The sequence below is a fragment of the Vitis vinifera genome, chromosome 4 (assembly GCF_030704535.1).
Source record: "Vitis vinifera cultivar Pinot Noir 40024 chromosome 4, ASM3070453v1".
In the NCBI taxonomy this organism is placed as follows: domain Eukaryota; kingdom Viridiplantae; phylum Streptophyta; class Magnoliopsida; order Vitales; family Vitaceae; genus Vitis; species Vitis vinifera.
Window position 1 is genome coordinate 23,194,358 of NC_081808.1, and position 16,588 is coordinate 23,210,945.

At 30.8% G+C, this 16,588-nt stretch overlaps 2 protein-coding genes across 2 annotated transcripts; both read left to right on the forward strand.

Moving 5' to 3' along the window:
- Nucleotides 1-2,669: 2,669 nt before the first annotated feature.
- Nucleotides 2,670-6,143, forward strand: LOC100248813 (WAT1-related protein At1g68170). The gene is made up of 7 exons (XM_002271661.4): nucleotides 2,670-3,285; nucleotides 3,623-3,685; nucleotides 4,068-4,184; nucleotides 4,303-4,546; nucleotides 4,667-4,822; nucleotides 5,485-5,636; nucleotides 5,721-6,143. The coding sequence occupies exons 1-7, from the start codon at nucleotides 3,086-3,088 to the stop codon at nucleotides 5,965-5,967; spliced, it is 1,179 nt and encodes a 392-aa protein (XP_002271697.1). The 5' UTR covers nucleotides 2,670-3,085; the 3' UTR covers nucleotides 5,968-6,143.
- Nucleotides 6,144-12,651: 6,508 nt separating this feature from the next.
- Nucleotides 12,652-14,820, forward strand: LOC100253907 (WAT1-related protein At1g68170). Its single transcript, XM_010651129.3, has 7 exons — nucleotides 12,652-12,851; nucleotides 12,972-13,034; nucleotides 13,287-13,403; nucleotides 13,517-13,760; nucleotides 13,867-14,022; nucleotides 14,207-14,358; nucleotides 14,446-14,820. The coding sequence occupies exons 1-7, from the start codon at nucleotides 12,652-12,654 to the stop codon at nucleotides 14,690-14,692; spliced, it is 1,179 nt and encodes a 392-aa protein (XP_010649431.3). The 3' UTR covers nucleotides 14,693-14,820.
- Nucleotides 14,821-16,588: the final 1,768 nt, after the last annotated feature.

The following is a 16,588-nucleotide window of genomic DNA, read 5'->3' on the forward strand; positions in this document are numbered from 1 at the left end:
TTAATTTAAGTAAATTAAAAGTAGTTGGAATAAACCTAATTACTAATCAAATTAAATATTGATTGAAAGTTGGGGGCTCCATAATCCAATTTTACAAGTAGATCTTTACAGTGAACAAAAGTTTCTTATTTTCAATGATCTTAAGGTTATTAAAATACTTGGTGGCTTGAGATGAAATTGAGTTCTATAACTCATAATTAAATCTTTTTCTTTCTTTTTCTAACAAGATTAGTTGTATTAAGAATTATTCTCCTGTTTTATGCAGGTTTCCAAAAGCAGCTTAGGGCTTTGACTGCATGCAGATGGCCCTCCAAGTAGCCTAGCTGTTCATCCTGATCATTAAGATGTCTTGGGGACATTTTCGAAAATGAGGCAAGCTTGAAATTAGAAAAGGGCAGTTCAAGCTCCATATAACAATATAAATTAGTACTCTAGCAACATTTTGGAACAATTCCTTTCTCTTTTCTCTCTTAAGACTTTATTGCATCTGTGATGCTCTTAATTAGGAAAATCCAGTTCTCATTTCATTGCATTAAATGTTCCGATGCAATTGATAATGTTGAGTCTTATATAATTAAAATAAAATTGTTTTATATGGAATCATGGGCTCTAGCGTGAGTAGTAATTATGAAAATACCATCTTTGTCTGATGGCATTGGGACAAGGTCACATGCATAAGCTTTAAAATGTGAAAATAAACAAAGATGGGACAAGGTTACATGCATCTAATTTTTAAATGTGAAAGTAAAAGTGTATTTCACAGTGATTTTATGAATCATTTTTAATATTTTTAATATTTAAAAGATAAAATTTTTTAAACATTAAAAAAATTAGAAATACTTCTTAAAATCACCACCAATTGAATCACTGCCAAATGAACTCTAAATAAATAATATATAACTTCTACTATCCACTCACAAAAAATAAAAATTAAATCATAAACATTTTTATTAATATATGTTATATATGTATCATTTTGATATATATTATTTTTTTACCTTTAAATATAAAAAATAATAGTAATTTTTATATAAAATATAGAAACTCTTACATAAAGTTTGATTTAAAAAAAGTACTAATGAAAAAAAATTGTTAATGTTGTGTTAGGAAAAGTAGGTAGAAAGAAAATATAAAATAGATTTGATTGAAATTTGAGAGAAAGAGAAAGTGGATGTCAAACAAAGTAAAAAAAAAAAAAAAAAAGGAAAGAAAAGTTAAAAAAAGAAAAAGTTAAAAAAAAATATATATATTTTAACTTTTTAGGATGGCCAAACATGGAGTATGAGTCGTGTCATGACACTTCCACTAAACAAGTTGACTCATTTTCAATGGAAAGTGACCAATTTAATGGCACTTATAGCCATTTCTACCATATTGATCACTTTTCTTAATAATCAGATCAGGTAGCAACATGGACAACTTAATTCAATAATTAATATTTTAGTAATATTAGACTAGCTAGAACTTTTTGTCATTTTAAAAACTGAGAAACAAAGCAGTGCAGAAAAATAAATGGGGTAATTACATATTTCCATAAAATATTATAACAATAATTAGAAAGTCATCATTTTCATTTCCAGTACCACACAAGTCTTAATTACAATTTGAGACACGAACATTTGGATATTAGGTGACTTCTACTTTATACCCAACCAATTTGTCGCTAATACCTTCTTAGTCAAGGGGACAGACTCACAATTCGTGTTCCTCGGCTAGACTATTGAGCTTTCATGGCTAGAAATGATGGGGCGAAGGTGATCAAACCAGTGGTGGTAATGTTGGTGCGTGGTTCAACGAATTCTTGAAGTTGGCTACAAGTGACGGCCAGTATGAATGAATATTTTGAGAAATTCAAGATTTCAATTAGAGAACAACAATATTTTACAGGTGACTATCAAGGATGTGGACTCTAATGCAAGGCAGTTATATTCATCTTTATTCTATTATTCTCACGCAACCATTGTTCCTTGATTCAAATTCAATATATGGTAGATGATGCAAACTATATTCCATTATTCTCGTGTAAAAATTAACAAAGCATTTTCTATATATAGAAAATGATACTCTCCTCAAATAAGGTAACATTTGATTCATCAAACAAGAAAATGGTAAAGGATATCATTAATATTTGTTTCACTCGAAAAGGACAACCAGATATCGTCCACTCTTTTATTTTATATCCATTATTTCCCAAATCTGAAAATCCTTGTAGAATCTCAAAGTCAAATGTTTGACCACTCAAATAAGTTAAGAATTTTTTTCCTAAATTCTACTTTATTTTAGCACACCCAAAATTTCATGCAATTCATTCTAGTCTTCAATGGTAGCTCAGTTTGTATGTCATTAGCTTCCAAGGGACTTCCAAGTTAAAACTAGTGTGTTTCCTCGGTTTATAAACCTGTACAACCGGGGTATTATGAAAACAATAATATTTTAAATATCATATCTATCCAAATCTAAATCGGGAACTTTGAATATAAATGAGCACATAAATAAATAAGATTAAGTTATACAGGCGTAAATAGATTTGATGTATAAATAATAAGTATACTTGGTTGTCCTAAAGCACAGAGATAAAATTGTATGCCATATTAGACATGGCCGCCTCCCACCATCTTTGAAATTAGTGAACTCACCATGACCAAAGCAGCATGCCCATGACTTTTCTCCACTTGCGTGTATGAGGTTCCCGTAATCGAATTGGCAATCCAAGACCATACATGGTGGTTGTAGACATATTTGGGCTTGGACTTGGAGGAAACTTTTCGCCAGCCAAGCTGCCTTCTTAAGAGTTTTGCCTACGATAGACCGCAATACGCCTGCAAGGACGTCAGCAAAAGGACCCCCACACATCACTTTGGAAAGCATGATCTAAGTGTGGATTGTGGTTTGCTCTATCTGACATGATTCCAACAGCCGGCAGCTCCACTATTATGAGGACGCCTCTCTCAGAAATCCCTTTTTGTCTATAAATACTCATATGGTTTGAACCAGAGAGTATCCAAACAGCCTCCCCAACAGCTTCATTTGCTTCATATATAGTCATTGGCTTGAGCTATAAACAGCTTTTCAGTTGGTATATTACATGGCTAGTGCGAAGTTTTGGAATGTCATGACAGGGCTGAAGCCAGTCCTGGCAATGGTGGTGGTTCAAGTGTCACTGGGAGGAATTAATATTATGTACAAGTTGGCTAAGAGTGACGGCATGAGCATGAACGTTTTAATCGCCTACAGATATATATTCGCTGCAGCTTTTACGGCTCCACTTGCTTTGATATTTGATCGGTAACTTTCATTATTTCTTAGTTTTGTTTTGTAGCTTGTGTTTATTTAATTTCAGTGTTTCTTCTCTCTCCCTTCTCTTTCTTGCTTTCTCTCTTTCCTTTTTGTATGGGGTGAGCTTGTCCCTTGTGTGGCCTGTATCTCAACTGGGCTAAAGAAAAATTATTATATCTGTTATCCTAAATTTCATTTTTAAAAATGGGAGTATATGGTTATGCTTTCTTTACTGACATTTCTTACAAATAAGAAATAAATTATCATGGTTTTATCTCCGTTTCTCTTTCTCAATTGCACAAAGAGCATTTACTAATATTTGCCTCATGTATGGTACGGTAAACAGGAAGAGTAGGCAAAAAATGACATGGATGATCTTCTTGCAAGGTTCCTTATGTGGTTTATTTGGGTAAGTTTCAAAAAATATTTTATTCTTGTGTTTTATATCAAAGGTGTTCAATTTTGGCCAAAAATGGTTTAGATAGGTGAGTTTTCCTGTAATGAATCTATACTTTCTCAATGAACTCTTTCATACACATGATGAATAGTATTCTCAATTTTGCCAATGCTTAGATAGGGTGATGCCATGGTAGTTGTCATATGAACAGTTGAAAGGATCTATGACTAAAAGATGTCATTTTCTGCAAGACATACACTGTTGAAAATCTAGCTTAGTTACTACAAATTTTGTTTTCTTCCATTCAGTATTTTGTTTACCCTTCATCTAGTTACAATAACAGTACTTGTAACACATAAGAACGTACAACTTCTAACCTAAAGTTTGATTTCAGGGGGTCATTAGGTCAAAACTTATATGCTGAGAGCTTGACTCTAACGTCCGCAACTTTTGCAGCAGCAATGACTAACATTATTCCAGCCATGGCATTTGTCCTGGCAATTGTCTTGAGGTAATCCTCCTTTTCTTACCAAAATTTTAATCCTATCAAATTAACATGGTTTCAATATATGTTAAAGTTCCAGTTTAATGAAAAATAAATCCTAAATCCTAGCCATCTTATCTCATAGGATGGAAAGATTAGCAATTGGCACGGTTGCTGGAAAGTCTAAGGTGTTGGGCACTCTATTAAGCATAAGTGGTGCACTGGTTCTCACATTTTACAAAGGAGTAGAGCTCAATTTGTGGTCAACTAACATCAACTTGCTGCATCATGGTGCAGCAACCTCACAGCAATCATCTAATGATCAAGTCTTGGGCTCAATCTTAGCTGTTGTTGCTTGTATGTGCTTTGCAGTTTGGTTGATAATCCAGGTGATTTTGCTTATTTATTTATTTATTTTCTCTTCAGATACAGAAATTAATTAAGTATACACCTTTCACTAATCTCATAATTGCTTTTGTGTTTTCCTATTTCCTCTTTTATATGGACAGGCCAAGATTAGTATGGTGTATCCAAGCTACTCTGGAACTGCTCTTACTTGTGTCTCTGCAGCGATTCAGTCAGTTGTATATGCCATGTGTGCTGAGAAGAAATGGTCAGCATGGAAACTTGGTTGGGACATAAGACTTCTCACTGTTGTTTACACGGTAAGATATTTCTTGAAATTTGTGTATAATTCATTGAATTTGGGGAATATTTAAGATTTGTTTGGAATGGTTTTATTAATAAAATGTCATAAATATTATTTTAACCATATTCTTATTTTTTATAAAGTATATATTGCATTATTTCAAAATTGTGCACAAATTGAACAACACACATCTTGATTTTATAAATTAGGTTGACTTTTTCAAAATTTTCTCCAAAAAGGATGCTACCATATGAAGTTCGATATTCAATAAAACAAGTTTTAGGTGGTGTTTGTTTTTTTTGTTTTTTGCTGAAAGTAATTTGTTTTTAGAATTTAGGTTGTTTGTTTTTCTATTTTTTCATGACTTATTATAAATTTTTTATTAAATAAAAAAAAGTCAAAATATGTAGTTTTTTCTAAATAGAAAAAAATAACATATTGGTTTTTTTATACTTTTTAATACTTAATAGAAATAAAATACTACAAAAATAAACAACCTAATATTTAACACTATTAAGTATTAAGGTTCTATTTAGACTTAAGTAAAAAAACAAACACCACCTTAGTTGGAAAGCATAACTGCTAATTAACATATGAAAGACATTCAATATTAAAAATCGTATTCAGTTTCAATCAATAAATGGTGTTGAGTTATAACAAAGTTTTGCTGTGTTGCAGGGAGTGTGGGCCACTGGATTGATGGTTGCAATAATGAGCTGGGCTGCAAGGCTGAGGGGGCCATTGTTTGTATCTTCTTTCTATCCCTTAATGCTTGTAACTGTTGCAATACTGGGGTCTCTCTTACTCGACGAGCAACTATACTTGGGAAGGTTTGGATCAAAACTACTCTTCTACTTCAACTTAAAAAGGTTTCATTTATTCTGATATTAATTCATTATTCATTTATGGAACAGCATAATAGCAGTAGTGTTGATCGTAGTGGGCTTGTATGGTGTTCTGTGGGGAAAAGGCAAGGAGATGAAGCAGAACGCCCAAGTAGATGGAGCAAAAAGCTCTACGGAGCCAGAATTGAGAGGCATTGTCATAGAAACCTCATCTAGTACTAAGGGTAAACCGACCGCAACAAGTACTATTTGTCCCATCCAAGCTGCTGACCGAGGATCTGGTGCGGTTTCTCCTTCTGCAGTGGTGCATGAATAGCAACAATATATCATACTGATATCTTTTATTTGGAAGAAATTTTCAAGAAATTTTTGTATGTATATACAAAATTCATTTCTACCAACCAAATATCTTAAAAACAGTGTACCCGCCCCGTATTTCCTTTGCCTAAATTGTAATATTTTCCGGTAATAAATGATTAATGTTTCATTCAATCTATTCATGTCACAGTGTGCTAAGTTATTCTGGTGGTGTAACAAGTCCTACAGCTGCTGCTATGCATGAGAGTAGCTCTATCTTCTTACCCTATCTTATATGTGTATCGTTTTCTATGAAATTGGAATTCCAAATTATAGAAAATTGATACCTACATTGGCATTAGAATTACAAATTAATATAATCATCATATAAACTAACGATGCATGTTTTGGTCATACATCTGCGGTCTCCATCTTACATATATACATATTTTCAAACAAATATTGATTGATTAAGAGTCAATGTGGGAATGATTGTTGGAAGTTAGAAGTGTTTGGCAATAGTAAAAATGATTTTTCTTAAAAAGTTAGGAGGCATGACAAAGTATTATAAATGAATTTTAAAAGTCTAGCTAATCACTTCTATAAGTTTTGAAATAACATTGGATGCTGGTGTCTAACAATGACTTTTTACGGGTTAGTTTTACTATGAAAAATAGTAAAGAAAGTCAAATATAATTAAAATTATTAAAAATTTATATATTTTTAAATTATTTAATATTTATACAGAACAATTGAATAAGTAAAAAAAGTTTGAAATGGTGTAAAAAAATAATTTATTAACTTAAATTTTTTTTTTTCTCTTTACTTCTATTTTTTCTCTTTGTTCCCTTTCTCTCACATTTTTCTTCAAACTTTTGGATAATAAAACATAACCTCGAGGTTTGACAAATATTTTAAAATTATATTTGTAAGTCAAGAAAATCACTTCAAGTGATTCTTGAATTAGCACTTTGATATGTGCTACTTCATCTAAAAATCATTTTTTATTATATAATACATTATCCAAAAATACTTAATTATATAGGAATACTATCTTCTATACACATCCAACACCAATTGATTCTTCATAAAAAGATTTAATAGAAGTGTTATCAACAAAAGCATTATAAGTTTCTTCATAAAAATATAGTATTAAAATATTTACTATGGAAGTGATGCCGATAAAAACATTACAAATTAAAAACATTTTTATCAAAATCATTCTGAAATCAGCCTTACTCATGCTTCCAAATGAAACATCTCATGAGTTTTGTCCATTTGCATGTTGGCATATCCTCTCTACAAACAACTTCACCATCAATTAATTTTCAGTTAATGATAAGAAAAAATTATTTTTTAAAAAAGATTTTTAGATTACATCATTTTATGAACATACTTGTACAATTGAAGTACAATTTATCACATTTCTTACAATCTAATAAAAATTTTAAATAATAATAATAATAACAATAATAATACTCAAAGAAAATAAAACTATTTTTCATATTCTAAAATACACAAACTCTTCATTTTAATTTCCTCTACTAGGTGCAAGATTACCCTAATTTACATATTAGATAGAATGATAGGACACATGATGAAAATGGTAAAAGTAATGCACAAAAGAAGGATAAGAATCCACTTCAACCAATATTTCTATAAATAAAGAGTAATTAAATATTAATAATATTTCATTATCTTAACTTAGGAAATAATATTTATTTTCCTTAATTTTAAGACATTTATTATTTGTTTATTTTTTATAATTTACAATACACTATTGTATAAATTTTTTAAAAGAAATAATAAAATTCAAGTCTTTCATTGCAAAAATTATCAAATTTTTTATGGTATTAGAGGAAGAGACTTAAACTTGATTCTTCTCCAAAAGTGATTGAATATCATAAAAGTATTGGTCAAAATACTTGAATAGGTACAAATTTTCAGTTTGGAGGGAAAAAGTTTTACCTATACTACGTATTACAATTCTCGACAAAAACTAAAAAATAACCTTTCTAAGTATTACAATTCTTAACAAAAACTAAAACATAGAAATAATAATAATAATAATAATAATTTAATATTTATATGATGTCTTTGATATTTTTATCAATCCTTTGGTATGCCTTCACCAAGTTTCAAGGTAAGATGGACATTCATATACATTCTCACTCTAGAGAATATATTTAAAAAAAAAATATTTGAAAGAGCATATTAAGGAAAAGAATAAACAAAGACCAAAAATGACATATACACCGAATGAATAGTAAATCAAAAGCAATCAAATATTAATAATATTTGATTCTCTTAATTTAAAAAATAATATTTATTTATTTATTTTAAGATATTTATAATTTCTTTTTTTCTATAATTTGCAATACATTATTTTGAAAACAAATTATAAAATTCATCAAACCCTTCAATTAGAAAACGGAAAATGAAGAAAGAAAATTCAAGTTTTTAGTCAGTGATGTCTACCCTCCCGCCCATGGCTCCTCTAAGCAAAGCCAGAAGCGAAGAAATTACCCCTTTGAGTGGGAGAATAGGAAAAATTAGCGGAAAATAAGTGTGCTATAAAAGGTGTGCAATCTACTAATATGTGTGCCTTCTTCTATTAGGTGCACCAACTTATGTGGCACATTTCTCTTATTTTTCTTTAAAAAGTTGTGTACACTTTTTTTAACACTAAGTGCACCAACTTAAGTTGCATACCTCTTCTTTGTAGGGTTTTACCCTTGAATGCGCCACTTAAGTTGTACACCTCTTCTCTATAGGGTGTGTAAGGTTATTATTCTCAACACTCCAGTGCCCCAACATTTTTTCTGCAAGGTGGCACTACTTAAGTTGCACACATCTTCCCTATAAGGTGGGGTATCTCTGTGTGTGCCACATCCCAATTCTCAACATCCCAACACCCCAATATTTTTACTCTAGTACAATTATACTCTCAATGTTATATTTATAGTTTTATTTTAAGTAAATGTCCTCATTTATTATGTCATTTATGTATTATTTTTTCATTTATATCTCCATCTATTTTAATTTTATAATGTAAATAATGGAATACCTCATATTTAAATACAACAAAAAATAATTTTCAAAAGCTAATTCTAAGTAAATCAAAATCTTATTTTTCAAATTTAGTTATAAATTGATAGTTTTTGCTAAATTTTCTTCGAAAAAAAGTTTCCCTAACTAAAATTAGAAAAGATAAAAATCCTAAAAAAATTATTTCGAATATTACCAACATGAAAAATAACAAAATTCGTCACTTTTTACCTTAAATTTTGAAACATTTAAAAATAAACCTATTTCTCATACTTGGTAAAATTTTTACACAACTAAGACAACAAATAAGGTGAATATGAAAGTTTTCAATCCATTATACCATTTTATCTATTCTCTTAAACAAAATAAAATTTAAAATTGGAAATTTGTAAAATAAAGTTTTATGCTATTGTTATTATTTGAAAATATATATTTAATAATAATCATAAAAAATCTAGTAGTTACGTGTACATTAGAACTAAAATTCCTAGAAATGAGAGTAAATGCTTAGCATATGACATATTATAATTAAACCATAGTTTTAGAATTTGAGATGTAACAAATTCAATATTAATTGATTTTTTTTTTCATCTAGCATTAGGTTATTAGATAGCTTCTAGCTATAAGAGTAGATAGGAATATATATATACTCGTAGACCACCTAAGAAGGAATATTTATTTTTTGATTCTTATCCTAACATAAGAAGTCCAATGGGAACAATACTTGAAATAGTGATCCATAAAAAAAAAACCAATATTGAGATTGGATAGAACAAGGTTAGAGCCAAAAGGAATTATCAAATAACTTAGTAGAATTTATATGACTACTATGGATGATCCAATACTTAATAAACAAGTATATCCTCTAGATGGAAGAAGATTCTCTTTGAAAGGTAGTTTTGTGCCATCTACTAGAGCTTGAAGAATTCCCAAAGGATCGGCATGCTCTACGAATGAATGAATTTGATAAAATTGGAAAATGGAAAGAATTGTACAAGTTAGACGTTTCATCACCACTTTGTGGAAAATCGTTAAGTATGAATATGTTAGATACTTGTGACTCGATTGGTGAAATAGTTTTTGTCACACACAAAAAAATATTTTCTTGCGAATGAACAAAATATTAAGAAATTGTCCATATGTAAAATCACAATTATTGATATGGGCCTTTGCCATTCCTAAAAATGAGAGTAAATGTTTAACATATAACATATTATAATATAAATATTTTATCATTATCCATTAATTTACATTTCAAATTCTATAATCTTAGACTGACCATTTAATATTATAATTAAACTATAGTTTTAGAATTTAGAATGTGACAAATTCAATATTAATTGATTTATTTTTTATTTATGTAGCTTTGGTTATTGGATAGCTTCTAGCTATAACAGTAGTAAGGAATATATATATCCAATTTTCTGCTATAAAATTGTGGAAAATGGTTAAACTTCAATTCTGTTATACATAACTTTTTATTTATACAATAAAATTATAATTTATCTATGTATATTATGTATATCTTTTGGCTATAGACTTGTTGATTGTCAATTTTGTTCTATATATATTTCGTTATATAACATAATTAGAATTTTTATTGTATAGTTTGTAACTATAGAATTGTTGTTTGATAATAAATTTGTTCTCTATAACTTCTAATTATTATAAAAAAAATTATAAATTTTCGTTATAGCTTTTGGTTACAATATTTTAAATTGATAATTTTGTTTTATATGACTTCTGATTACACAATATAATAAAAAATTGTCTACATAGTTTCTAACTATAAGATAATTGGTAACAAAAAATTGTGTTCATAACTTCTAGTTATGAGTAAAGTAAATAAACGTTTTAGTAATAAAATAAGAATACTATAAGATACTGTTTTTCATATATCTTTTTCAAATTAAATTGTTTGAAGAAAGAAAGAGTGCATACTTTTCTAGATATGAATGAGTGTTACAAGTAGGCAAAACCTTTTATGGATGAAATCCTCTGTTTTTTTCAACTAGAGTGTCGTGCTAGTAATGTATTGTACAAGTAAAAATGAAAAAGAAAATTAGAGCGAATTATTTAGAGAAAAAATTCAAAGAAATTGAACCTTGAAATTATCTAACCTTAGGCTTATTTCAAAGGTTATAATTATAATGACTAAAATATTGCTTTTCTAATAACTGGGAACATTAGTTACAGGCATATTTGAAAGGTTTATTATGCGAAATTGTGACATTGATAAATATCTTCACCTATTTATAACAAAAATATACTTTTTCCAAACAATTTCCAAATATTCAAACTGTCGAGAATGTTTGAAATTTCTGTGGGAATTTGAACCATGCCCTTTTGGACATTTGAACCATTCTTGGCCATTCAAATGCTGAACCTGGGAGCATTTGAATTTACTTCCTACTTCCCTTTCCCGCTTCAACGTTTTTTTCCATTTTTCCAAATCTTTTCAATTTTAAAAACCATATTTATGTTTACTAACAATTGGCCTAATACAAAAATAAAACAGTGGCCTAATACATTATCAAAAAACACTTCCAGAAATATCTATCTTTTGGTACATATAAATACGTACAATTGATTCTTCATGAAAATATTTATGATGGAAGTGTTATCAATAAAAGGGTCATATGCTTCTTCACAAAGATGTAGTGTAAAAATATTTACTATAAAATTGGCATGGATAAAAACATTACAAATTCGAAACATTTTTACTGAAATCATTTCAAAATGGGCATAAACCTACTTATGCTCCCCTAAATAATTAAATCCATGAAAAAAATGAAACATCTCTTGAGTTTGGTCCATTTGCTTGTTGGGATATTCTCTTAGCAAACAACTTCGTCACAAATTAATTTTCAATTCATGATAAGAAAGAATTAAGTTATTTTTTTCTGAAGATTTTTAGATGACATGATTTAATGAATATACTTATATAATTGAATATTATTATTATTATTATTATAAAAACTATTTTTCATATTTTAAAATATACACCCTCTTCATTTTCATTTCCACCCCCGGGTGCCTGATTTCCCAAACTCACATGCTAGAAAGAAGAAAATCAAGGTTTTTAGTCAGTGATGCCCGCCCTCCCTCCCTTGTCTCCTCTAAGCAAAGCCGTAAGTGAAGAAACTACCCCATGAGTTTCGTCAATTTGCACGTGGGCATATGAGGCAAGAAAACATCCAAAGGCCACGATTACCTGATATATACCTTTTGAACGTCTTCCTTACCATTATATTAAACTATTTTCATCTTCAATATCAAATTGTACTAGTCTTTCTTTATGCATGTATGGGGCTAGTAAATGTGTCTCAGGTGGATTTTAAAAATGAAGGCAACCCAAGCCCAGCCAATTGGGGTTGGGTTTCGAGTAAAACTCGTACACATACGTCGTACGTGTCCTTTTCAGATTTTCCTCACTGGTCACCCACCCACCGAGGAGCACAATACGTCTGCACATACGTGTGCAAAAAAACTCATCATCTAACCGTGGATTCCTGTCGCTGTTGACTCCACCCCTATCTCTATGCCTATAAAATACTCACTTGGTTTGAACCGATGTCCACAGAGCAGATCGTCATTTGGTGTGAGCTTGAGAAAATTAACACAGAGGCAGCTTTTGAGTTAATTTGCAGATTACATGGCCACTGGAAAGTTGAGGAACCTTTTGGAAGGGCTGAAGCCAGCCATGACAATGGTGATAGTTCAGATAATATTTGGAGGGCTAAATATTATGTACAAACTGGCTAGAAATGATGGCATGAGCATGAAGATTTTGGTCGCCTACCGAAATATCTTTGCAACAGCTATTATGGTTCCACTTGCTCTAATCTTTGAAGGGTGATTCTTATTAATCTTGTCTATTTTTTTTTTCCGCATCTTTAATTTTGTTTTATCTTTCATTCACTCTTTTCAAATTTATGGTGAACATTTAATTAAAGTGTATTATAATTTTAACAGGAAGAGTAGGCCAAAACTGACATGGATGATCTTCCTCCAGGGCTCATTATGTGGATTATTTGGGTAAGTCTAATGATTAATTAGAAAATATTTTTTTATTTATATATATACACATTAAGAAATATCTTTAATTCCTTCAATGCTCTATCTTGTTTGTAAATGACTTTGCAGGGGTGCGGTTCTTATAGAGTAATTTTACTCCATGTCTTCATATTTATGATATGAAATGTTTTCAATAATATTTTATCCTACACTTCTTATACATAAAAATTTATTAAATATTCTTATATTTTCTGACATAAACTTTGATTGCAGAGGGTCATTAGGTCAAAATTTATATGCCGAGAGCCTAAGCTTAACGTCAGCAACATTTGTAGCGGCAATGACAAACCTGGTTCCAGCTATGACATTTGTCATGGCAGTTTTCTTAAGGTATTTTTTTATTTATTTATTTCCTACTGATATTTTAGTACTAAAATTTATAGTATTACACATTTAAGTTTCTTAAGGAACAAATGCTAAACCCTAGTCCTATTTTCTTCTAGGATGGAGAGATTAGCAATTGGAACAATTGCGGGAAAAGCTAAGTTAATGGGAACTATAATGAGCCTAGGTGGTGTAATGATTCTAACATTTTACAAAGGAGTAGAGATCAAGTTATGGTCAACCAACATCAACCTACTACATCATGGTGCTGCAGCATTACAAGAGTCGTCTCCTAATCAAGTGTTGGGCTCACTATTGGCTGTGGCTAGTTGTGTCTGTATTGCAGTTTGGTTGATAGTCCAGGTGATCAAGGTTCAGGTTTTCTTTTTTCTTCAAATGATAAATCAAATACCTTTACTGATAGGGAAATTGCTCTCGTATTTTGGTTTTTCTTCTTTTATTTGGACAGACTAAGATGAGCATGGTGTATCCAAGCTACTCCGGAACTGCTCTAATGTGTGTTTGTGCATCAATTCAATCGGTTGTATATGCCATGTGCACTGAGAGGGACTGGTCCGCATGGAAACTTGGTTGGGACATTAGGCTTCTCACTGTTGTTTACTCAGTAAGATATTTCTTGAAAATTTTATATAATTCAATGAAATGTGAGAAGAATAAAGATTTTCTAACAAAGTATTGATTGACATTCAATTTCTCTTCCATTCAAACGATATTGAGAAATCGTTTATGAATATGTTAACTTAGTGGATGATTTTGAGTTATAACAAGTAGAATTTGTTGTATTGCAGGGAGTGTTGGCCTCTGGATTAATGGTTACACTAATGACCTGGGTTTCAAGGATGAGAGGCCCATTGTTTGTATCTTCTTTCTTTCCCTTAATGCTTGTAACCGTTGCAATACTTGGGTCACTCTTACTCCACGAACAGCTACATATAGGAAGGTTTGAATATTCAAATTAAAACCACCTTACCTTCAAAGATTTCATTTGTGCTCTGACATTAATTCTTGGTACCTATTTTTATAACAGCATAATTGCAGCAGTGTTGATCATAGTGGGCTTGTATATTGTTTTATGGGGAAAAGGCAAGGAAATGAAGCAGACCGCCCAAATCCATGCAGCACAAAGCTTTAGCGAACAAGATCTGAGACATATTGTCATAGAAAATTCAAGTAACAGTGAGTGTAAACCAGAAGCAAGTGGTATTATTGGTCCCATTGAACCTGCTGACCTAGGATCTGGAGTGCCATCTGCAGCTGCAGTGGTGAACAAATAATGTCATAGTGATATCTTCCATATAAAATTGGAAGAGATAGCAGTAAACTAGAAAAGGAAATTGATTTGTGTTATTAATGTTGTTCAATGTATATTAGAAATTCATTTCAGTTAACTAAAATCTTTTACAAACAATGTTCCTCTATTTTTTTTCTCTAAATTCTGACATTTTCTGGCAGCAAATGAGTACTATTACTGCAATGTTCTTCACCTACTTTGCTAATTCACTCTAGTTGGTGAATGAATTTTGCTGATGGAAGGACAACTTCTCCATCTGCAAATATTGAAATCCATTTACAGTGTCCTCAATGAATAAAACGTAAAAAAGATGTGTGAAAATAAAGCTAAGAATATTGGATCATGAAACAACTCTAATAGACCTTACATGCATGTAGTCTGGATGGTGAGAATGACGAAGGAACCTTGTAAGACTTAGGTGATACTAAGAGTTCATTTGGCACTAATTTTAGAAAACATTTTTAACTTTTTGAACACAATGATAAAAATTTATGAATGTTGGAATGATTTCCTAAAATCACCGGCTCTAAACCATTCACATTTGGTATCTCTGTTTCTGACAAGGGAAGCGCATATAATGCGGCAGATCTTCGGGATCACAGTATGCGGAAAATATCTGAAGGTTTTGATGTGGCAACCTTTGACGTTGATTTTGGGCAATATCACAAGGTCTCTCTACCACCAGATTCATCCCGTATAGAGGGTGTGATCAAATATAGGAAAGGAAGAAGCACAGAATTAACACCTACCATCCACTAAGCCAAGCCATGACTAATGAAACTCCCCAATCATTAATCTAGTTCTTCCATGAGGCCAACCACTGTGTGACAATTGTATGTGAGATCTTAAGGCCAATTTGGACCTAATGGACTAGGTTGCCGTAGTGGGATTGACAACTACTCAAGCGCATCGAAACTAAGGTTGCCCTTGGGGGGAAACTTTCCTTTTCAGACCTCAACACGTCTGAATTAATGTTTGTAAGCATTCGCAACTTCAATGGATGCCTCTTTCGTACTGTACTCAACATCTGCTTGGGCTACTCTTAGGAATCTTTGAGTTGCACCGGAAGTTTTAATACTATACATTAATACAATAATCCAAAGATGAAATCATTTACTCATAACCATATGTTTGTACCAACGGATGAAGCCTTGATCACTTATTGTGTAAGTAAAAGTTTTAATCCTAACATACTCGAAAAAGAAAACAAAGATAAAATAATCCTCGTACATAGATATACAAGGTTTTAAGGTGATTCAATATCATGCCCAAATTTGTTGATAAGAGAAAATCATTCCAATATTCCATAAAGAATATTACATAGGATGGAAGAACACATACAATTAAGTCTTGAAATATCCTATGTTTCTACATTCCTTATGTCTATACCATGAGTCATGAGTTTTATAGGTAGAATCATTAATACTAATATAATAGAAAAAGAACACGAAGATGAAACAATCACACATAAAGATACGTAAGGTTTTAATGTGGATCAAGAAACCATGTCTAAATCCATGGATGAGAGAAAATAATTATACTATACCATAGAAAATATTATAAAGGACAAAAAAATAAAGATTGAAACATTTCATGTCTCCCATTCATCTCTATGTTATTACTATGCATTTTTTGTCCCATAAGCCCTCCTTCTTGTCTCTTCATTGAACAAATTTCCCTTCACAAGCTCCATAGACAATGCACCATTCAGAACAAAGTTGCTAATAGTTACAACAAAAGTTTCCCAACTGTCTAGTAGTAAACACAACATAGATGCTTGCATCTTATAATCGATAACCATTTTCATGGTAGCCAACTAATTAACAATACTCTAAAAAACATTCAAGTGATCTATCATTAGTGTTCTTTCCTTTAGCTT

Excerpts from the sequence above, each read along its gene's own strand:
- LOC100248813 (XM_002271661.4), top strand. The coding sequence starts at position 3,086 with ATGGCTAGTGCGAAGTTTTGGAATGTCATGACAGGGCTGAAGCCAGTC. Across the intron at positions 4,185-4,302 it reads GTCCTGGCAATTGTCTTGAG|GATGGAAAGATTAGCAATTG; the intron begins GTAATCCTCCTT and ends CTTATCTCATAG. Across the intron at positions 4,547-4,666 it reads CAGTTTGGTTGATAATCCAG|GCCAAGATTAGTATGGTGTA; the intron begins GTGATTTTGCTT and ends TTATATGGACAG.
- LOC100253907 (XM_010651129.3), top strand. The coding sequence starts at position 12,652 with ATGGCCACTGGAAAGTTGAGGAACCTTTTGGAAGGGCTGAAGCCAGCC. Across the intron at positions 13,761-13,866 it reads CAGTTTGGTTGATAGTCCAG|ACTAAGATGAGCATGGTGTA; the intron begins GTGATCAAGGTT and ends TTATTTGGACAG. Across the intron at positions 14,359-14,445 it reads GAACAGCTACATATAGGAAG|CATAATTGCAGCAGTGTTGA; the intron begins GTTTGAATATTC and ends TTTTTATAACAG.